Here is a 23,955-nt window from a genome sequence, read left to right as displayed (position 1 = left end):
AGTCCCTTGACGGCCTAATAAAGAAAAATGCTTTACAGTCTCTGAATCAGTAACAGAATGCTGTGCAGTGTCTGTTGCTGCTCGAAATGAGCATGGCATTTACACAACAGATCATAGTACAGACCTGAGGAAGCCATTCTTATTCTGACCACTAGAGCGCGCTGGCGGCTTTGTGTCTCTGGAACCTCTTACACTTGGATCTGCCCAACCACTGACCCCTCCCTGGGCATCACTATCCTTCCCCCTCTCAATGCCTCACTGTCCGTCCAATGACACCTTTGTTCAAGTGCTTTTGTCATGGCAAAGAAGGAGAACCAGAAACATCTCTACAATAGATCTGCTTATTAGGAAAAAAACTGTCCGGTTGACAGTCGGCTGTTGCCGTTGGAATCAATGGGAAAAGCCCAGAAAGTGCTTTGACAGACCAGGAGAGTGCCTTCCAAACCTAGAACACATCAGTACCAACACAGTTTTTCACGACATAGAGTACATTTTTATTTGGGGTGACACTCCTATTAGCTGTTCTGTACGCCAATGTGATTTTACACCTTTGTGGCAATTATATTACTTATTCTGTAAAAAATAATTCAACAGTTCTCAATAAGCATTCTTTAAATAAATAAAAAAATGCATCGAATATCTTTTGTGAAAGTGATTGCTGTCTGCAATGAGCATATTCATCAAAATCCATTGCATTTAAGAGCAGAATTATGAGGTACCGTGGGGGATAAAAACCTTTTGTTATCTGCAACACTTCAAAAAAAAACAACTGGTCACACTCCCTTCTTCAAACACATGCCAAATAGTGAATACATCCATTCTTAAAAATTGACAAAGAATACAATTTAACTGCTTGATTTATAATACGTGTTCAAGTCTTATCTGAACAAAAGCACCTATTTGTCAGATTGTTAGTGTGCAACATTACTCTGTCAACTGTCCCCTGGATCTGCCTCCTAAGGAAGGACATTTACTGTAACAAACCCGTTTAAAAAAATTAATCATCAAACAATCAAAGCTTATAATACAATCAATGGCATCTCTTCTTTTGAATTATTTCTACCTTTAAAATGACATGAACAAATGACATGAAACAGTTACAGTCATTTTAGTCCCATGTGTTTGCACAAATACATGATGAAAATGGACAGTATCTATGGCAACAGGACCAGTAATGATTCACACAACCAAACAAGTTTTTACAAAAAACAACAACCAATAAATAGTCACAGAAGGCTATAAAATGTGTGTGTTATGTCTTAATTTATGATAGACTTGTACTATAATATACCAATCCTCGACAGACACAGATACCATCTTCAGAATATCGAGGCCTACTACTAATATGAAATATGTGGTTGGACAGCACTGTCTAACGTTAGACGGCTGTCTGCAACAATGGCACCTGGAAACCCGTCCTCGTTTGTTAAGACGCAATCCAACGTGAGACAGTGGGTTGAACAACAGATTATATACACAGAGAAATAAACAGCACTTTTTCACCTCCCCAATAAAAACCTCAGGACACCAAACGTGGCGTCAGACAGGATTGGATAGTCCTTAGTAGACACTACAGTACAGTTGGCACAGATTTCACTTCACTTGCGTTCTCGCTTCCACAGGACTATTTGGGGGCGGGTATAGAAAACACGTCTTCATGGGCAGCCTTTCAGCTGTGAAGTGGAGGCGCAGCTGCCGGGGTTGCAGTAGCAGTAGTAGTAGGTGATACGGTACGGTCGATAGGGGTGGGGTTACGCCTGTGAACATCCTCCTTCGACCCACGCCCCGTAAAGAGGCCGCCTCGCAGCATTCGCTCTGCCCCGGTCGGTCAGGTGGGGGGGGGGGGATGTTAGCTTAGGAGATAAATGTACATCCAGGCGTCACATTCAGCTGGCCGGCCTTAAACCTGCTGGGGAGCCCCGTGATCCCTGTAGCCTGAACGAGAAGTCACAAAATGGTTTAGATCGGAGGACTGGGGAACACTTCACCAGAATCAAATGAGTTTAGTTTATGCAGCAAGCCGGTAAATGTTCTACCGTGAAACATTTATAATTGAAACAGTACACCTTTGGTTTTTCTCCTTTGTAAGCATGCACAGCATCTGATCAGTTATAGAAATGTTGCTACATTGTGTCCCTTAACCGGCAATATGAACAATATGTTGTTCTTAGAGGATTAACCCTAACTGCTACTGTAAGTGTCTCTGGGTAAGAATGTGCTCAGTTACAGACAAATGAACATCTCAGCTCAAAAGAACAATGTAGCGTCTTCTCTGCTCCGTGACCATGCTGGCTGCAAAGCATGCTGGGGCAGGGCTGAGGACACTATGCTGAATATAACAAGCACAAAGGAGGACATGGCACAGTGTGAGAGACAGCCAGAAGGCATGCAGGGAATGGGAGGAATAGGCACATTGACAGATGGACAGTTGACTAAATAGGGAAAAGCAATGGTGGCAGTGAGTAAGGCCACCACAAACACTGTGTAGTACAGCACATGCAGTACCTACCATCAGAAACTTGAATCCATTTAACAGGAGCAATAGAAAAGGAAACATGACAACAATTAACATGGAGACCATGAGAGTCTATCGAAATACTGCAGAGTGGAACCAAATATTCTAGGACATTTCTGCGAAAAACTAGCTACTTTAGTAACAAATTGTGTTAAACACAACAATACACTATAATATAGGAAGAAGCTATTTAGAACAGTGGTTCCCAACCAGGGGTACTAGGACCCCTGGGGGTACTTGGCCTCTCCACAGGGGGTACACTCATGACACCATAGACTTACTAGTGAAATTAAGATGAGGGGGTACTTCAGGGGTACTGAAAGCAGTGCAAAAACATTTTGGGGGTACAGTAACTGAAAAAGGTTAGGAGACCCACAGTGGTTCCAATCAATAACATGGTTATTAATATGAGCAGGAAGATGCTAAACAAACTCCCACACACAAAGCAGTTCATACCACACCGCTGTCATGACAAAAGGCCTCAGAGTCTTGCAAATTATGATATTCGTTTAAATCGGTTGAAATTATGATATCCGATTCAAATCCATCCCTTTAGGTGGCATGGAGAGACAGGTGTCTAATAATGCAACCAAAGCTCATCTAGATGTCAGGGACCTCTAACGTGAAAGAGACATGTTAATATAAAGGCTCATAAAGACATGGTCCACAGGGTCCCTCAGCCAGGCAAACTGGCCCTGAGTAGCTGATGCCCAATGTGAGCCAGTACATCTTTTCTGCTGCTTTCCTCTTAAAGGGGCATTCAGGAGTTGTTGCTCAGTTTAACCACTGTACCCTACCGATCAGCTTGTTTTACTCCGTGATGGTAACAAACCACTCTACAACCTCAGACCCTGGTTCAGATTATAATGTTGATATCATGGATGGTCAGTCACCACATCTGTGCCCCGTACATGATTTTCAGAATGGTTACCATTTCCCTGCCCTATGTCATACCATTTCCCAGCCCTATGTCAATACCATTTCCCTGCCCTATGTCATACCATTTCCCAGCCCTATGTCATTTCCCAGCCCTATGTCATACCATTTCCCAGCCCTACGTCATACCATTTCCCAGCCCTATGTCATACCATTTCCCAGCCCTACGTCATACCATTTCCCAGCCCTATGTCATACCATTTCCCAGCCCTATGTCATACCTTTTCACAGGCGCGGGAATTACTGATTCCCGTTCTCAATTACCTTTTGCAATTAACATGAATAAAAGCGCCTTCAGCAATGCAACTCAATATGCAGTGAGCAATGAACAGAGGAGATAAATATGAAGACATAAACTCCCCCATCTCGGAAGTAGATGCAGAATGAAGTGCGGCAACAAAACCGCACACACCCCTCTATGAACAGGACCCGGTGACACGCAGATGAAAATACCTACCCCCAGAACACCCAGGCATCCTCAGCCACGTCCACCTCCCTCCACACAAACAGGAGCACTCGTGCCAGGCGAGGTTGTGACGCAGGCACTAGCGTCACACCTCATATTTACACACGGTAGTAACGGTCGGGGATATTTTTGGCGGCGGGATTATGAGACGTACTTGCCAGGATGACCATGTCCATGCCCCAGAATATACTCATGATCCAGCCCACCATGACGATGGCAGTGACCATTTGGATGACGGCGGCTGCAACGTTAAGCCAGAACACGCAGCACATGTGCCGGTCGGGCAGGTCCGTCCGCGCGCCGCACAGCACTGTGAAGGCTGACACCAACGTACCTGTAGAGAATACACACGCACACCCTAACGATTTGGGACAAACGCTGTTTTCCAGAACATTCTTCAGTTAAGGTGTTTGGGAGACACAGAGAGGCAGTCGATATTAAATATTTCACCTTAATTCATAACTAGAACAACACCGTAAAACCAGTTCAGGCCCAAACCACGGCCCTGTCCGTTGAGTAATAAGGTAGACTTCTTTAAGGTACATATAAGTATACAAGTGAGAATTCTACAGCAGTGGAGGTCAGTGGAGGCAGCATAGTCATAGTCTGTTTGTTTATGCGTGCCTATGGGGATCTGAAGCAATTCCAAACCAATCACCCACTCATACAGCTTCTTAGCTCGCACTCCCACATACTGCCAGAGTTGCAGCTAAAAGGCGACTTATTTCCAGCTGTTGGTTAGAGGCTTGGAGACGTCTCAGGTGACTAGGAAAACGCTTTATTCCAGTAGCATCCACTTTATTTTCCCTATCTTTAATTTCGTTGAAGTCGATTTGAATAAGTGTGTGTGTGTGTGTGTGTGTAACTAATGCTACAACGCCCTTCCGTCCCTAAATGGGTCTTTAGGAGGAAGAGCAATTCTAGACTCCACAATTATGCCGGCTTAACTAGATTGATGTTCTTAAAGTGCTTTCAGAATACAGAAAATTGCAAATAGTTAAATGGCAGGGCTCTAAATCAACCCTACTCCCCCCAAAACGCAGCTAAAGGAAGCGGACAGATAAAATCACCAGATTTTTCCACTATGTTTCATTGTAATCTGACTTGTCAGTGAGACAGACCATTAATCATATTGGAGAACCCAACCAGACATGTATAGAGTACACTGCCAGATATCTGCCTCGCTCTCCTTTTACAAGCCACTGAGGCTAAGAATAGCTTTTACTCCAAACGGAGGTCAGCATGATTTGCAGGGAAAAAGCCCAGCAATCAACAGACAAGAAATTGGCAGTCTTTTTGTTTACTGGTCACAAGCCAAGTTTGGTTTATTCTGATAATATGCCATTTCAGAATTGCTAAGGATAGGTGGGGGGGGTAGATACATGTAAAAACTGGAAGGTTCTACCTGCTGCATTCTTACGAATATAACAACATGAACAGAAGGAGAACTACAGAAATATAGACACCCCCCCCCATCAGTGATTTGATAAATAGCTGAAAGATGGACTTGACAGTAGCGAATGCATCGATTGACCATCTGTCATATCAAAATGAGGGTGTTGAATCATCTTAGGAGGCTATAGTGTTTATTTGCAATTAGACTGTAAAAAATGGCAATACAATTTTGAATTCTGATAGAACAAGCAAGGTCAAACAAGCAAATGACAGTTCTGTCATGTAGAGTATATAAAACACAATAGGTACAGTCCAGAAATAAACATAAGAATTAAACATGCCCTATCTACTAAACTACACCTCCATTGTCATGTGATGCTCACTGCCATGCTCAGTCTCATTACTTCCATAGACACTTTTTATCCAGCAGGAGTTTGTAATAACTGTTAATAAAAGACAATAAGTAGGCCCATAGACTAGTTTTAGGTGAAGGAACTATCTAACATCATGTTGTAAATTAGGGGAATTCTTCTTCCTGGTTCAAACAGTATTTTTGACAGTGTGGAGCAGTGTACTATGAACAACCAGATTGGTGTTTCCTTAGGGACACACTGCTCCAAAACCATAGGTTAGTACAGCATTTTCCTTAGGGACACACTGCTCCAAAACCCCAGGTTAGGACAGCATTTTCCTTAGGGACACACTGCTCCAAAACCCCAGGTTAGTACAGCATTGTCCTTAGGGACACACTGCTCCAAAACCATAGGTTAGTACAGCATTTTCCTTAGGGACACACTGCTCCAAAACCATAGGTTAGTACAGCATTTTCCTTAGGGACACACTGCTCCAAAACCCCAGGTTAGTACAGCATTTTCCTTAGGGACACATTGCTCCAAAACCCCAGGTTAGTACAGCATTGTCCTTAGGGACATACTGCTACAAAACCCCAGGTTAGTACAGCATTTTCCTTAGGGACACACTGCTCCAAAACCCCAGGTTAGTACAGCATTTTCCTTAGGGACACACTGCTCCAAAACCCCAGGTTAGTACAGCATTTTCCTTAGGGACACACTGCTCCAAAACCCCAGGTTAGTACAGCATTTTCCTTAGGGACACACTGCTCCAAAACCCCAGGTTAGTACAGCATTTTCCTTAGGGACACATTGCTCCAAAACCCCAGGTTAGTACAGCATTGTCCTTAGGGACATACTGCTACAAAACCCCAGGTTAGTACAGCATTTTCCTTAGGGACACACTGCTCCAAAACCCCAGGTTAGTACAGCATTGTCCTTAGGGACACACTGCTCCAAAACCCCAGGTTAGTACAGCATTTTCCTTAGGGACACACTGCTCCAAAACCCCAGGTTAGTACAGCATTTTCCTTAGGGACACACTGCTCCAAAACCCCAGGTTAGTACAGCATTTTCCTTAGGGACACACTGCTCCAAAACCCCAGGTTAGTACAGCATTTTCCTTAGGGACACACTGCTCCAAAACCCCAGGTTAGTACAGCATTTTCCTTAGGGACACACTGCTCCAAAACCCCAGGTTAGTACAGCATTGTCCTTAGGGACACACTGCTCCAAAACCCCAGGTTAGTACAGCATTTTCCTTAGGGACACACTGCTCCAAAACCCCAGGTTAGTACAGCATTTTCCTTAGGGACACACTGCTCCAAAACCCCAGGTTAGTACAACATTTTCCTTAGGGACACACTGCTCCAAAACCCCAGGTTAGTACAGCATTTTCCTTAGGGACACACTGCTCCAAAACCCCAGGTTAGTACAGCATTTTCCTTAGGGACACACTGCTCCAAAACCCCAGGTTAGTACAGCATTGTCCTTAGGGACACACTGCTCCAAAACCCCAGGTTAGTACAGCATTTTCCTTAGGGACACACTGCTCCAAAACCCCAGGTTAGTACAGCATTTTCCTTAGGGACACACTGCTACAAAACCCCAGGTTAGTACAGCATTGTCCTTAGGGACACACTGCTCCAAAACCCCAGGTTAGTACAGCATTTTCCTTAGGGACACACTGCTCCAAAACCCCAGGTTAGTACAGCATTTTCCTTAGGGACACACTGCTACAAAACCCCAGGTTAGTACAGCATTTTCCTTAGGGACACACTGCTCCAAAACCCCAGGTTAGTACAGCATTTTCCTTAGGGACACACTGCTCCAAAACCCCAGGTTAGTACAGCATTTTCCTTAGGGACACACTGCTCCAAAACCCCAGGTTAGTACAGCATTTTCCTTAGGGACATACTGCTACAAAACCCCAGGTTAGTACAGCATTTTCCTTAGGGACACACTGCTCCAAAACCCCAGGTTAGTACAGCATTGTCCTTAGGGACACACTGCTCCAAAACCCCAGGTTAGTACAGCATTTTCCTTAGGGACACACTGCTCCAAAACCCCAGGTTAGTACAGCATTGTCCTTAGGGACACACTGCTCCAAAACCCCAGGTTAGTACAGCATTTTCCTTAGGGACACACTGCTCCAAAACCCCAGGTTAGTACAGCATTTTCCTTAGGGACACACTGCTCCAAAACCCCAGGTTAGTACAGCATTTTCCTTAGGGACACACTGCTCCAAAACCCCAGGTTAGTACAGGATTGTCCTTAGGGACACACTGCTCCAAAACCCCAGGTTAGTACAGCATTTTCCTTAGGGACACACTGCTCCAAAACCCCAGGTTAGTACAGCATTTTCCTTAGGGACACACTGCTCCAAAACCCCAGGTTAGTACAGCATTTTCCTTAGGGACACACTGCTCCAAAACCCCAGGTTAGTACAGCATTTTCCTTAGGGACACACTGCTCCAAAACCCCAGGTTAGTACAACATTTTCCTTAGGGACACACTGCTCCAAAACCCCAGGTTAGTACAGCATTTTCCTTAGGGACACACTGCTCCAAAACCCCAGGTTAGTACAGCATTTTCCTTAGGGACACACTGCTCCAAAACCCCAGGTTAGTACAGCATTGTCCTTAGGGACACACTGCTCCAAAACCCCAGGTTAGTACAGCATTTTCCTTAGGGACACACTGCTCCAAAACCCCAGGTTAGTACAGCATTTTCCTTAGGGACACACTGCTACAAAACCCCAGGTTAGTACAGCATTGTCCTTAGGGACACACTGCTCCAAAACCCCAGGTTAGTACAGCATTTTCCTTAGGGACACACTGCTCCAAAACCCCAGGTTAGTACAGCATTTTCCTTAGGGACACACTGCTACAAAACCCCAGGTTAGTACAGCATTTTCCTTAGGGACACACTGCTCCAAAACCCCAGGTTAGTACAGCATTTTCCTTAGGGACACACTGCTCCAAAACCCCAGGTTAGTACAGCATTTTCCTTAGGGACACACTGCTACAAAACCCCAGGTTAGTACAGCATTTTCCTTAGGGACACACTGCTCCAAAACCCCAGGTTAGTACAGCATTTTCCTTAGGGACACACTGCTCCAAAACCCCAGTTTAGTACAGCTTTTTCCTTAGGGACTCACTGCTCCAAAACCCAGGTTAGTACAGCATTTTCCTTAGGGACACACTGCTCCAAAACCCCAGGTTAGTACAGCATTTTCCTTAGGGACACACTGCTCCAAAACCCCAGGTTAGTACAGCATTTTCCTTAGGGACACACTGCTCCAAAACCCCAGGTTAGTACAGCATTGTCCTTAGGGACACACTGCTCCAAAACCCCAGGTTAGTACAGCATTTTCCTTAGGGACACACTGCTCCAAAACCCCAGGTTAGTACAGCATTTTCCTTAGGGACACACTGCTCCAAAACCCCAGGTTAGTACAGCATTTTCCTTAGGGACACACTGCTCCAAAACCCCAGGTTAGTACAGCATTTTCCTTAGGGACACACTTCTCCAAAACCCCAGGTTAGTACAGCATTTTCCTTAGGGACACACTGCTCCAAAACCCCAGGTTAGTACAGCATTTTCCTTAGGGACACACTGCTCCAAAACCCCAGGTTAGTACAGCATTTTCCTTAGGGACACACTGCTCCAAAACCCCAGGTTAGTACAGCATTTTCCTTAGGGACACACTGCTCCAAAACCCCAGGTTAGTACAGCATTTTCCTTAGGGACACACTGCTCCAAAACCCCAGGTTAGTACAGCATTTTCCTTAGGGACATACTGCTACAAAACCCCAGGTTAGTACAGCATTGTCCTTAGGGACACACTGCTCCAAAACCCCAGGTTAGTACAGCATTTTCCTTAGGGACACGCTGCTCCAAAACCCCAGCATTTTGCTTTCTGCAACGTGACTTATGACAAAATAGCTGTGGGAGCTGTCAGTATGCTGATATATTTGCAATGAGAAGAAAAGCAAACGTCCTATTGATATCTCTCTTTCCTGTCTCTGTACTCTTTTCTCTTTCTGTCTAGAGTATTTCTTTCATGCTCTCCCTCTCTATCTTCACAATCTGCCTGCCCCCTCCCTCTCTTCTCAGCACTTCTCTGTCTATTCTGTGTGATTAACTTGGCCAGTGGGGATCAGCGGTTGATAGAACGCTAATCATTGACGTCTTTAAGGGTCATCACACACACACAAACACACACAACGCTGTTGTGACAATAAGCTGTCAACAGACTGCACCTGCCACGTCTCCCTGATAGCTTCACCTGCAGGCGACTGACTCCTCGAACGCCTTCACACCTGCGCTTCGTTAACCATGGTTCAACCCCCATCAGCCCGACACAAACAGGGACACACTCGCACTGTAGCCCCCCCCCCACTACACCCGTCCCTCCCCCACCCACCCTCCCTCCCTCCCTCACCCACACAGAATCTGAGACAGCGGGGTGGTAAGTGTCACCGTCCTCATGTATTACGCCACGGATTACTGTAATTTTGGGAAGCTTTCTCAGTTTGCGCCCACAGAAAAAGTGGGAGGTTAATTATCCTGTTTAGCGCTTATTAGAATGGGAGACAGAGAAGAGAGAGAACTTGCGGCCTTGGAAGAGACTACTTGGGACCAAATTACAGGGGAACTTTGTGTCTCAGCTTAGAGTGGGGAAGAAGAGTGTTCACAGGTCAACTGTGTAATATATCTGTTCTGTTGTTCAAAGCGATCCAATCCAAACAAAAGTAAACATTTGTATGCATGAACCATACATCCTATAACTGTAATATAAAGTAACGAAGATTATTCATTATGAGTCATGGAAAAGACATTGGCCTGAGAAATACAAGAATTTAATTTGGACTAACTAAAATAATTTAAAAAAACAATAAAAGTAGTATGCTAGCCACCCCTTGTGGCAGGCTGAGTGCACTCAGTCGTGGTTGTTGGCCAATGTAGGCATTCTCCTTCAGTAGCGAAGGTGCAGGAGAGTACTTCCTGGTGGAGTGTGCAGTGTGACAGTACTCCTTGTATGGCAAATGATGACGTCCAGACCATATTGATTATCGTTAACTAAACTGAGACTAGCAATAAATGAAAGGAAGATCCAGATTGTTCTTTTCAGAAATAAGTGCATGCAGAGGAGTGCACACTTTTGTGTGGGTAGGACTCGACTGTCCTACACTGAGATCTATAAATGGAACTTACAAATGAAAGTAAGTTGTTTACATGGGTCATTTAGCAGGTTTTAATTTCATAGGGTATTCTTGATATGGCAAAACCCTTTTGATGAAGTACCAGTTAATTATATTATAATGTGGCGTGAATGCATCCTCTCCCGTATCAGTATCAGGCCATCGTCCCAGGCAGAACCACCTGGCCCGGGGCTGCGGAACGGGGCCCTTGAACGCAGCCCAGTTGCTGTCAGTACACGCAGCTTGGCTGCCACCCCCTGACAAGGCACACCTGCCCCAATCAGGCCTTGTCAGGGAGAGCTAAAAGAGACCCCTACGAAAGCTGCCCGAGGGCATCAGAAAGTGGAAGTAGTGAAGAGTGGGATGCTGGCCCCAGCATCTGGGTTTTTAGTTAATATCTGTTTTTGATTTGAATCATCCACTTTTTGTTCAACTAAATGCCCTTCAGAGCCCAGAACGCTGGCACTGTGTCCATTCCCTGTCTCGCCACATTACAATAAGCATAGTAATGTGCAATGGGTAGTGGGCATTCCAAAATGCACCAGTCAGGAGAAGACCTTTCTCAAAGCACACCGCACTCAACTGTTTATAAATGTCTGTTAGAAATTTTGAACGACTAATGTCACGGTAGGACAACGACCATGGGTTGACAACATGAGTAGGATCATGTCTGAATTCGCTGGATAAGAAATACAAGAGAGAAAAAAAATGCTTGTACAGGCAGATTTTAGCTAGGCTACTTTGAAACAAGGTCAACTGAAGGTAAAATGAGAATATGGAAAGGATTTACACAAATACTTTAACGGTTATATTGTTAAAACATTTGGGATGTAGATTGTAAGTTAGATGATGTCTGTGACGTCTAAATCCATTTCGGGATTGAAACAATGGTTGTAAAACTTGCACGGACGAGCCAAAAAAGGTCCGAGATTATTGTATGGTTGTGTCATAATGTGTGCTTCATGTCATCAAAACCAGGTACCAATCTGTGAATGTCCTGGTTGACTGAGGTATTGTAATGATTCTACTTATACAGTGAGCACATATAAACAACTTATTACACATCTGCTCCAAAATGCTAAGCATTATTTGAACCAGACGGAATCTTTAAAAGAAACTGACCCCTTAATTAACCGTGCCCAGGGTTTGACAACAGCAACAAACCTGTTCGATGTTCTTGCTAATCATCCCACATTATATTTTTTACAAACACGACCGGGTGTTTGGCATATCAAAACATAACTTTTCGTTTGTAATTTGGAGACGGGCACTCTTTTTTCGGCACTCGGTGATTTGAACTTCCCAATTATTTTTAACCAGCGCACTTCAGTCCGTCATTACCTGTATTCTGTAGAATGAAAAAGTCAAAAATGATGTCATTGCTAATAGTTTATTTTAAATTGTCATTTTAGTCCTTTGTGCACATGGTTGATATTGTGTCTTTTAAGCACATAAAGGCTGGGCCACAATTGGTATGCAATACAGAAATAAAATCAATGAATCAACCAATCATGTAGTATAAAATATTTAAAACAGTTTGCTCCAAAAACACATCAAATTATTTACTGATTTATGGGGGCTCGCTTAAAAAAGAGAGAGTAAGTACAGACTTTGTCAAATGAAAAGTGAATCGTTTTAATATACTGTATATCTTTGTAATATAAATCACTGTCAACAGTACTGCAGTACACACTAATTGGTATTTCATGTTTTTCCACACTTCAGTTGAACACTAATTTGAATATAATATCTATAATTGAAACTATTGAATAGTACTTTAGCATGTGCTATTAAAAGCTTCTTTCAGGGCATCTAAATGCAGAAAACTGTCTTGGTCAAGTAAACATACTCCCAATTAATGAAATTTGGACTCTAGCCAAAGGCCCTTAAGCATCCATAGACTTGTGCTAACCCACACACTGGATACGTTAGGACTGAAATAGAAACTGACCTCGGCTAAACATACTCCACCTGCCTCACGACAACGTCCACATCCCCTCTCCACCCCCACTCACTCCGTTCAGACCTGCACAAGCCATTCCGTGGGCATCTGTCGGCATTAGCCAGACCAAGCAGCATCACGGGAGTCGGAGGCTAGCTGCCTCTATCAGCCACGACCCATCAATCATCCACCGAGGAACCCACCCCCACTCAGACCCAGCCCCCCTGCCTATCTGGACTCCGCCTCCTCCCAGGCTGAGGCAACATATGACAGCACCCACTCTAGCTGGCTGGAGAGGTCATACATGTCACTGTGTGATGATTAGACCTTAATGTCTCTGCCTAGCATACTGGAACAGCTGTAAAATTACCGGACGGGGAGGTCCGCGTTAAAGCGTGACCAACATACAGTGCCGCCTGTGCTTTGCGGTGTCATTGGTCTCCAGACACAAACACACTTTGTGAGAGAGTGTGCTTGAGGGACGCGGAATTAGCTTTGAGTTTGGCCACACAGGAGATGTATGAGCTGTCACGATGACATCGTTGTCAGAGCCTTCCCGGCACAAACCGGAAATGGACAATTTTGTGAGCTGAAGGCACATTAATTCATCATATTAAAGATGGGCACCAAGTCAAGGACAGGGTCACTGTGCACTGTAAGCCATGAGACCGCACCACTAAACAGTTACAGGCTGCAGTTGTTACATTTTATGAACAATCTAATTTCATTTGTTTGAAGGGGCAGAATCTAGAAGGGATAAGAATCCAATGGGCCCTTTAAATCTAACTATCTATCAGATTAACTGACTGGGCTTTAAAAGAGGATATCCAGATATTATTGTAACTTTCTTTTTCGCCTACTAAGGGAGCAAATGGAAATAGGATCCTGCTTCTGAATGGATGGCCGTTAATGCCAGCGCTACTTACGTCCACCACAGGACGATAAAAAATATTATTTATAGAGGTTCAGTTGAAAAGGAAAACATTTGCATTGGTCTCAAGCCCAAAGTTAATCTGGTCAAATGGACTTAAGAGTGCTCCTCATGGGGATTTGAAATTGTACACACCCACGAAAAATACATCATATTAATGTTTTTGTAAAAGATCAATCTCAACCAAGATAAATAACATATCCTAGTGCCTGTCTTCCTGCTTCTTAATAAATCCACTGTTTTCCAACCGAAGTCAATGTGGAAAATCATTCAACACATTTTAACAGGACCTCTTGCATCCTGACATTCTCATATCACATGATGGATCTCTGCTCTTACAAATCATTTTGGGATGCTCACCCAGACCTAATTGCTCTGTTTCCGTAATGGAAAAGTAAATGTGCCAGAATGGAGCTGATTAAGTTGCTTCTAGGAAGGAAGGCTAATGTTTATTGCTTACAGTGGGCTTGTTAATCATCAAACCCCTTCTGCACACACTCTCGAGCTATCTCCCTGGAACTACGTAGTACGGAAGAAACATCATATCAAACTTTATTTTTACTTTATTAAAATGCATTTGAAGGCTCATAGCAATAATTTGTCTATATAAAGCATGAATTGTGCAATCTAATTATTTAAAAATAACAACTGTAAAACCAATGCAACAACCCAGTTCAAAATCATAAACCAGACAAGCATGGCTAAAGGATAAATGTTATGAACTGTTGTGACACTGCTAATGGTTACCAAGTTGCTGCACAGTATTAAAGCAGGATTAAAGGATGGAAAGAGGTCATAAGTGTGCCGGATGTTATCTTACTCATCTAAAGGGTAAAATATCCATCTATCCTCTGTGCTTCTGTTGGGAGGGTGACAGAACAAAGCCAAATACAGCATTACCATCTCTATGGCATCTCTGTCTATCATTTGTAGGCAAGACAAAATAGCATGAAAGGCTAAAGCTAGCATAGAAGGCAGCTTGTCTTGTCATTCACTCTAAACAGAGAGTTAATGTCAACAAACACAGGCAAAACTCTGATGGTTAAGGCTAGAGGAGAGATTAGAAAAATCACTTATCCAAAATGAATAAAAGGCAAGGCACATTTTTATAAAAGGCTGTGATTTGATGGAATCATGCGCCACCTCAAAGCAAACAGCAAAACGAGCTTTAAAAGGCAACTAAGCAGTATCTCACAGAGAACCCCAGAACAACACCTCTGACCCAGTACATGTAATAGTTCATTATTAGATACATTAACCGGTTCAAAACCGGTCTAAGAACCTATTACAGGTGGCGATAGTAATAAAGCTAAGAGACTATGAACCCGTTAAAGGTGTTTATAGTATCAGACTTGAGTATAACTTAGAGTAAATAAAACAAGGTTAGGGGAATTGAAAGGGTTTTGTTCATACTGTCATTGTATCACACCCGTTTTATCAATGTCATTGCACACTTTTTTATGTATACTTCGTAAAAAAAGTGAAACATTATTACTGTTAAACCAGTTTTATGATCCAAATGATCAAATTCTTATGAAACAATAATCCAGAAGTCCAGGACCTCAAGTTCCGCTTGGAAATGAAACAGTTTGGATCAGACTAAATAATAGTGTCTCAGGAAAGCAATGGATTGCAAAGTTTATTTTAAATACTGTATATAGCTGTCTTTGTGCTGTTCCTGTCTATTCATGCACTGTGTTATATCATGTTTAATGTTTGGTGGAACCCAGGAAGAGCATATGCTGCTGTTGGCAGTAACTAACGAGGATCCCAAAATAATCAATCTTCTGAGTCCTACTAAAGCTTTTCCATGTGCTGGAAGCTCCACTGAACTCCATCCTATCACAAGGGGAGGTGAAACTAAGTCCATGCGTTTGATGCTATGGCATGTTGAGGCTCACTCTCAGCATTACCATTCAGATTTGCCACTTAGTACAAAGCCTAGTACAAAGCCCTTCACTACTGAAATCTAAGATCACTCTGCCTTGTCAATGACTGAATCTTGGGTTTAAAAATGTGAGGGAAAGTTTCACATGTCGCAGTTAGCTTTCCCTTAAACAGCCCCGCAGTGATGTCTGCCTGCTGCGCGTCCTACTGTACCACTGGTGAACGTCACCAGAAAGACAGGTACAGTCATCCACTGACCTTTGGTTGTAGGAACAGCCTTCCGTTCTGATAGGCTCTATCTGCTGTTATGGAAACCGCAGCCATGCCATGAGGAGAGAGAGCGACGGGGGCCCAGTTACCAGGCCTCATGATAAAAGAAACCACTAAAAACTGCTCTGTAACGTGCAGAGAGAAGCACACCTGGAATGTAGCTTCTGTGGTTTTACTGTTAGGAGCCGTTCTTAGGGTGGTGGCACTCAGAGCATTTTGTCGTGCGCATTTCAGAATGTCCAGGCTTCCATGCATACACGGCCACGACTAGCACATTTTGGAACATTTAAAAAAGTTTTTTTTTTTTTTAAAAACATTAAATGTTGTAGAAATGTAAATGTGGCCTGCATTAAGTGACTCCCTAAAATAAGTAGACTTGTGCTGTATTCTTTGCATCGACTGGCAATAAAATATGGATCTAATATAGTACATCTAAAATATGTCTTGATTTATAACATGATATTATCAGCTGGACAGTAAGAGGGAAACATAACATCTGTATGCATTTGAACAGTGAACTGAGGGTTTGCTTTCCCACGAGTCCTATTTGTATCATGACATCTAGGCTACTCTGACTCTAGGAGGAATGTGCTTAATATTAGCATTTGAGGAAAAAAAGGCAAGTAACAGCAGCGCCAATCAAAACTCTGCAGTCACAAAGGATTGTATATAGAAATGTCTGGACTGATAAGAACCCTTATTTCAATCAATGCATAAACCAGCTGTTGCCTCTCACTGAGCGAAATGTGATATTTCATTTGAACTCTGTAACCCCACTCCTCCATGCCACCCAGTCCTTCATATGGGAATGGACACCTGCCACAACATAGAAAATCAACTGAAATCAAGATAAACTGCATCACTGACTCCCCCTCTATTTGCATGCTCCACAAATAAATTGAAAATAAATGTATTCTGCGTCAACCTATTAATTGTTAAAACATATAAAAGCACCGTTACTCTGTGGGCAGCCCAGAATAACAGATTAAACAGAATAGCTCTCTGTTCTCATGCAGCCTCATGGTATGTCATGTAGCTGATGCTTTGATCCAGAGTGATCCATCCTGCATGCATCCATTTTGGTGTACAGGTGGTCCCAGCGGGAATCCCACAATGTTTTCATTTTCAGGCATCAAGCAGACGCTTGTCCAGAGTAACTTACAGTAGTGACTGTATACATGTATTTTCAGGCACCAGCCCCCATAAAACCCTTTACATTGATAAGTGCCATCCCCTACTGAACACTGCACCAGCTAATACAGTTGGGTTCATTTTTCCACATATACGTAAATGTATCAAATACTTTCAAAATGGTTTTCTGACATGCACAATAGCTCATTGTGTAGGAAATCCTATTGTTTAACAGTGCAATTATTTTAACTCTGCCTTTTTGGTTCGGTCTCATATTGCTAGATGTAGCTGTGTGCATAATGTATATGGATATAAGGCACATAACATCTAAACATCATGGACAAATCAGAACAGCAGACATTAATCTCAATTTATCCCAGTTAGGCCGAGAAAAAGATCACCATGTTTAAACCCAGTGTTGAACTTTGAATTGACAATTCTAAGACAGCTATGAAGATGCCCAAACAGTCAGATTATTCAACTTCAATTATAAAGTGTTTTTAGGTAAATCTGTTATTTTTAACAACATATTCTAATCTAATTGTTGAAGAAAAACATGCCTTTGACAGCTTGTCTGCCATTTCTAATGCAAGTCAGCTATAACACGATTTGATAGATAGCACATGATTGAAATTGGCCATTTCCCCCGTTGGGCCAGTTTGTATCCTCCGGTAACGCAGTGGGCTTATTTGTTTTCTATGGCCTGGTGCCCTGAATGGACACTAATTTGGCATTTTGACATCTCTCCACCCAGCTGCGGGTGTGGTTTGAGCGTAGCCCACCCAGAGATTTCTAACACAAACATATTGAATATCTCATATAGATGGATGGCCTGGAATGGTTTCGTGCAGTTTTACTCCTCATAAAATGTATGTAAGTTTGAAATAACACTAACCAGTCTACCCCTATCTGTCAAATAGTCTACTGTTAAAAAAACTACAGTGGGCTCTCTTCCTCCTTTGACCATACTAGGCTAAATTTTTATGGTTGGATTATTTGTTCAAATAGCAGCAGGTTTTTTGGGGAGGCTGTTTAATCTCAAATGTTATATTATGCAAAGGCATGGGACATTATCACAGCAGAATGCCACAAGAATGAGGCCAGGAGTGGAGAGAATCAGCCATAAAAGTTATCTCCCATGGGCAAATTCAATATAATACAGACTCTGTCAGGATAGGCTGAGAAACATGAGATAGCAGGACAGGACAGTAGCATTTTTTTTGGTCACATGGTCAAATCAGGAATGGGCAATAGCCGTGCTTAAACTGGGCGCTGTGACTTCCCCTTCAGCAATATCGACAGTAGTGGACATACAACCAACACTATAGTCTCTGATCAGAGTATTCCTCCCTCGGTATACTGCACAAACCCAGTTACCCTTGATAAATTACACCTTTCCCATAGCCAATTTAGCAAGCATGCTAAAATGTCTCATTTGCTAAATAAATGTAATTTTAATGACAACTCAGATGACCTGGCTTAAACAAAGGTATGGAATGGACACTGCTAACATTGGAAATTACTCCAAGCACTCTTTCTGAGATGGAACACAGTTTTTTGATTTGGTACTTTATTTAACTAATTATTTAACTAATGATTACACTTCATACATTTTTCTTCTTTCTAACATAGACCTACACCTACTTCACTGAGTATATTTTACTTACCTACTGGCTTGTGTGTCTGTCCCACCTAGCTACCTTAAGATGAATGCACTAAATATAAAACAATCTGGACAGGAACATCTGCTAAGTGACTAATGTTGCACAATACTAACAACCCAATCCCTGTCAACTAGCTTTAATCAAGAAGGACAAGACAAGGATGTTATCTTTTGCCACTGTTTTCACTCCAGTTTCTGTATTCAAATGACATTCCATTAACAGTTCCATTAACCTAGCCTAAACCTTAAGTTATTTTGTACCGTCTCTGGATATAGAATCTGCCACATATGATCTGCCTAAGTAAATGGACTTTGATTGAAATGATGAAAACATATATAAGTACAACATATACCATGTTGGAGAACCGTTCAGATATTCCTGCTTGAAAGATCTATTCAAATTGTTTTCTTTCCACAATTACCAGAACTTCCCTACATTCCTACCCATGCTCCTTTATAAACAACTGGACTTAATCATCAACCCATTCATCTGGAATTGGAAAACACACAGGACAAGTAAAGACGCCCGCTAAACCAAGATGGAGAATTGTCTCTCACAAATGTTACTTTTGGCCCTGCTAACATTCATGCCGTCATGTTTTGGCTTCTGCTGCTTCGTCTAGCTGGTTTAGGATTGATCGTGAGTAGTGCCATGTCTTTTCTATCGCCGCTGTGTTCTTGCCCCCTGCCAGTCTGGAGAAATCACTTCATAACCAGAACACAATTATAGATGGCACATAACGTATCTGGATACAAACTAAAGGTCATTGTGACCTCAGACCAATGTCGTTCCTGCCCCTGACAGAGTGAAAACCCTCCTTCCCCCAATCTAACCTTGATAATAGCTTTGAGCAATGAAGACAACTAGGATCAATAATATTTGGGATGAATAAGGAGCCTTTGCCTCCTTTGACTTGCTGAGTGAAAACATCCCGGAAATAACTTTTCAGATATGTATATTATAGACCAGAAAAAACGTCTTCCTCTATTAAAAAATGCTTGACCTTGTCAGTTTTATTGGTGTTTCAATGCCCATATTAACCGAAATGTCACTTGTTTCTATGAAGCATTTCAAGGTGTTCTTCTTTGTTAATATTTTGTAGTTTCATTCACTCCTGGTTTTATTTTATTTCTTTAAACCCCCACTTGGTTAAAATTCTGGTCCTGACCATTTTTCTGAATGCTCAAAAAAATAAAATATTTGAAGAGAAAAGGTCTTACAGCATAATGGTCAAAGGATCTGGGAAAAATGAATTACTGTGCCATTTAGAGAAGGGAACGGTTATTTGAATATTCTAAATTAAGTTAGTATTCAAATATTTGTGTGAGTATTCATTTTTGCTAAAAATCACAACATTGAAATCATTAGGCCTGAACATTTCTTCTGTTTTTATGTGACACCTGATCCTGGCCCAGTCAGAAAGTTCAATATGTACTACTGCAAGTGACAGTTAACTAATTCAAGGGACGATGGAATATAATTATGGAATTAAAATCCTAAAATGATTTGGCTTAAAGAAGCTCAATGAAGTAGGCAGTTGAATCCAAAGGTGGTTGGGAAGTGCAGAAAACGGTACTTAGCTAACTAGCTTCCCTAGACTTCTCCATCCACAAAAGGCACTGATAAATAATGGCTGTTAGTTCTGTAGCAGAGTTTGGGGTGACTACCACTGCTTCTCTGTTTCTCTCTTCCATTTATGCGCTTGCTCTTTTCTCACACAAATGTGAGAAAAGAGCCAACTTTAAATGATAACGACACCCACTCCTTTTCACGTTGTGTAGTAGTGCTCATGTTAAAATGCAATCAGTAAAGTTCTTAAAAACATAAATAATACATTTACAAAATACTACTCTAATAACAAATGATAATATTGGAATAAGAAAATCATGTGCAAAGCCCATTCCTAGTGCCACTGCACTTTTATGCCACAGGCAGGTATTTCTTTTCTCACAGTAGAAATCTAAGGTGACGTTTGGCTTTGTGGCGTTACAGTGGTGTGAAGATGCTCTGGGCTGCCAGGGCATTGGTCCAACCACAAAATAAATCTCACTGGTGACTGGACAGAACCCAAAGTGACACGCTAGTCACAGAGACCTCAGTAGCTACCAGGCTGGGAACAAAGAGGCGCTGGCAGCCGGCCGTTTAAATGCTCCTGACTGTGGAGGAAGAACAGCTCTTTTTCCTCGGTGTCGCTGGCCAAATGATGGATCGAACCACCCCATGACACCTGAGCCAGCCAGGCACACAATGACGTTACCAGGATGCCACAGATACGCCACATGGGGAGAGACATTTCTAAGGTTGCACTCTTAGTGCCACTGAGTCACCACAGTGTATGAACTGGTGTGTCAGTAGTCAGGCCTGAGAGCTCATGAAGTGCCTCTTGCAAGGCAATCGATAACTGTGGTCAATAATCATGGACACATGAATTTGTAATGAAACTTAGACAGACTGTGTTTGGCCTCTCTCTCTGGCTTTGGGGAAACAGGTCCTGAAAAGAAATATGATCACAAAGGAACAAGGACTTAATCAGTAAATGGCACTGGCAGAGAACAGCGTAGATGCAGTAGTTGACTTTTTTTTTTAATCTGAGAAGCCCCTGGCACCTTCTCATTGTAATGTGTCACATCTGAAAGGGATCTGTGGGGCCTCAGTCCAAGGTAGGAAAGTGTGGAGGTCCATGTAATTTTGTTACCGCATGGTACAGTGCTAAGATTAAGGAGTAGGGAAAATAAGGGGCACATTAACACAAATGGTAGAAAACAACAGCCGTGCATTGACTTATCTTCAGCAGTGAAATCATCTGACTGGGAATATAGGGATCAATTGTGCACTATGTGACCCATATCATTATAACCGCTGCATGGCTTTCAAACTTGGAATTTCATGGATAACTAAGGTATGATAGCAGCGGTACTTAGAGATTATGAACATTAAAATAACATTTTACACATCCAGACCAAAACTGGAGCTTTAAAAAGGATTTTGTTAATCGTAAAAGTGCCAGACAACGTATTTAATAGAGGAGGTGACATAAAGAGATCAAGGGATGCGATATAGGCTAGTTCACTGATGGAATAGCTCTCCAATGCCACATATATATTGTTATAATGTATGTCTTTGAAAATGATTATAGTAACTGGAGTATTTATTTTGTAGTTATAGCCTCTTTGCACCAGCTCCTGGAGTATAGCCGCTTTGCTCCGGGAGAACTACTGTAAAGCGCTGGACCTCAACGTTCTACCGAGAAATTATTACCAGCTCTATGCTTTTTACAAACTCTTTTGACAGTAACAAACATTAACAAACTTTTTAGACTTATTTAGACATCGAACCAAAAAAAATCGACCAAATGTTAATAATCCGCAAAGATAATAAGTTTGGACAATGTCCAAATATAAAACAGTACCATAGCATGTGTCGACTTACTGACAGACTCAAAATCTAGACAATAAAAATCTAAACAATAAACTCACCTAACCCAGGTACAAAAGTGTTGAGGAATAGGCATATTACTGCTACTGGGAATGGCATGTATGGAATAGCAGCACGCAAAGGTCCTTTCTTCTCTCGTACTTGGACCACAACTCCACTGGAAGAAGTAACTCCCTTTTCATTCATCTCGGTGTCTTTCTGGTCCATTTTGTGCGTAAAACACGTAAAGTGGAAATACTGATCACACCGTTGATTTTCTAAGTCAAACAGTCCCTTGCTCAACCTGGACCAGCACTCCAATACAAAGATGATCAACTGTGCGAAGTGGACAGAGTATACGTATGTCTGCTTCTACACAAACACTAGCGGACCACCGCGTACACAGCCTGGAAGATTTAAAGCGGCAGCGCCCTGCATGGTGTTTCAAATTACTTACATTTAATAGCCCTTAGGTGGCTAATAAAAAACCGGAGTTCAATCATATGGAGTAGGCCTACACATCTAATGTATTTTTATTTTACGTGCAAAAGGAACACATCATTAGAAACCTTGGTAACTGTACCTAACCTTCTCTCCATAAGATTCACAAAACGAGAATATGCTCAACGTGTTCACAGTTTACATTTAAACTTATTTAAAAGGTGTCAAAACTAACGAAGTAATGTTCATTTGTTTAATTAAATTGTGAGTAAAACATACATCTGACAGAGCATTGCACACTTGTTCAGGTAAGCATTCAGGACCCTTTCTGGTCATAACAAGCACAGCATTTATCTTACATATGTACAATGCTGGATCCTCATTGGTTTGTAAGGATGTCTGTTAAGCTATCACCAATCTATTGACCAAACCAAAAACAAATATTTTGTGAAATGCAGTTAAGAAATGGCCTCAACATGTACCGGTGGACTCAACGAATTGCCTAAAATATATTAATATCAAGGACCTAATAAGGAATAGGTCCATCATTTTCCTTCAGAACAACTCCAGTCCTTCTAGAAATTGCACCAAGCTTTAAGAAGAAAAGCCTCTAATTCTTTGAGGGTTGAAGAAAATGAACATCCACGTTGCACTCCACACTCCCTTACTTCCCATGAAGGTCCAATGATGTTCAGATCTGGTGATTGAGGGGGACATAGAAGGTGTTCGATGTCTGTCTGGTGTGCATAAAACCACTCTTAAATTTGTTTGACAGTATGTTTGGGAGCATTATCATTCACTACAGGGTGCACCTTGTTGTGTAAAACTGACTTAATATGACCATGCAGAGCAATCGTCAGACCCAGTGACAAGATGGCTGTCCATTCCATTGCATGGGCTCATATCATTGCATTGGAGATAGCTAAACCATCCTTTGGATTTCTAACATAAAGGAGATGACATACACTCTAGTGTTAAGTGTCCATCCATCCCTATCGGTCAACTTTGACTTTGACCACTGTTCCTCTTAGCTGATCAGTTTTAAGTGTTTGGCTGTCATGATTTTGGAGATCTTTGTAACAGCACCTGTATTTTGGGACTGACTTTCTGGCCACTTTGGAATTCTGTTAGTTGCGCCGCGTTGAGCCGCGTTGAGCCGCGTTGCTTTGAAAAAGGAAATATCAAAGTTGTAGCTGACATATGTTTACTGTTTATTGGCAATCAACCTAATATGACCTCTGCAGCAGAGTTTGTAATTGGGATTTAGTTATTTCAAAGTAAGTTCAAAGTTCAAAGCGATTCCATTATTTTGTCCACCCCCGCATAAAGGATGTAGTAAACAATAAGGCTTCTTATAAAACAACAGGGTATTACATAAGAATAAGAATGTTCAATGCACAATGAAT

At 42.2% G+C, this 23,955-nt stretch overlaps 1 protein-coding gene across 2 annotated transcripts; it reads right to left on the bottom strand.

The window, feature by feature from the left end:
- Positions 1-507: 507 nt before the first annotated feature.
- stum (stum, mechanosensory transduction mediator homolog) lies at positions 508-22,512 on the bottom strand. Of its 2 annotated transcripts, XM_010882612.4 has the most exons (4): positions 22,171-22,509; positions 4,072-4,251; positions 2,510-2,518; positions 508-1,935 (listed from the first exon to the last, which is right to left on the bottom strand). In XM_010882612.4, exons 1-4 carry the CDS (start codon positions 22,334-22,336, stop codon positions 1,901-1,903), a joined length of 390 nt encoding a protein of 129 aa, XP_010880914.1. In that variant the 5' UTR covers positions 22,337-22,509; the 3' UTR covers positions 508-1,900. The 2 variants fall into 2 exon arrangements, with proteins under 2 accessions (XP_010880914.1, XP_010880915.1); XM_010882613.5 differs by lacking the exon at positions 2,510-2,518 and having other exon boundaries at positions 22,171-22,512.
- Positions 22,513-23,955: the final 1,443 nt, after the last annotated feature.

This window comes from Esox lucius, chromosome 18 (genome assembly GCF_011004845.1).
Source record: "Esox lucius isolate fEsoLuc1 chromosome 18, fEsoLuc1.pri, whole genome shotgun sequence".
NCBI classification, from domain to species: Eukaryota; Metazoa; Chordata; class Actinopteri; order Esociformes; family Esocidae; genus Esox; species Esox lucius.
This window is presented reverse-complemented; position numbering and strand designations above follow the sequence as displayed.

Excerpts from the sequence above, each read along its gene's own strand:
- stum (XM_010882612.4), bottom strand. The coding sequence starts at position 22,336 with ATGGACCAGAAAGACACCGAGATGAATGAAAAGGGAGTTACTTCTTCC. Across the intron at positions 4,252-22,170 it reads CACTTTTGTACCTGGGTTAG|GTACGTTGGTGTCAGCCTTC; the intron begins GTGAGTTTATTG and ends TATTCTCTACAG.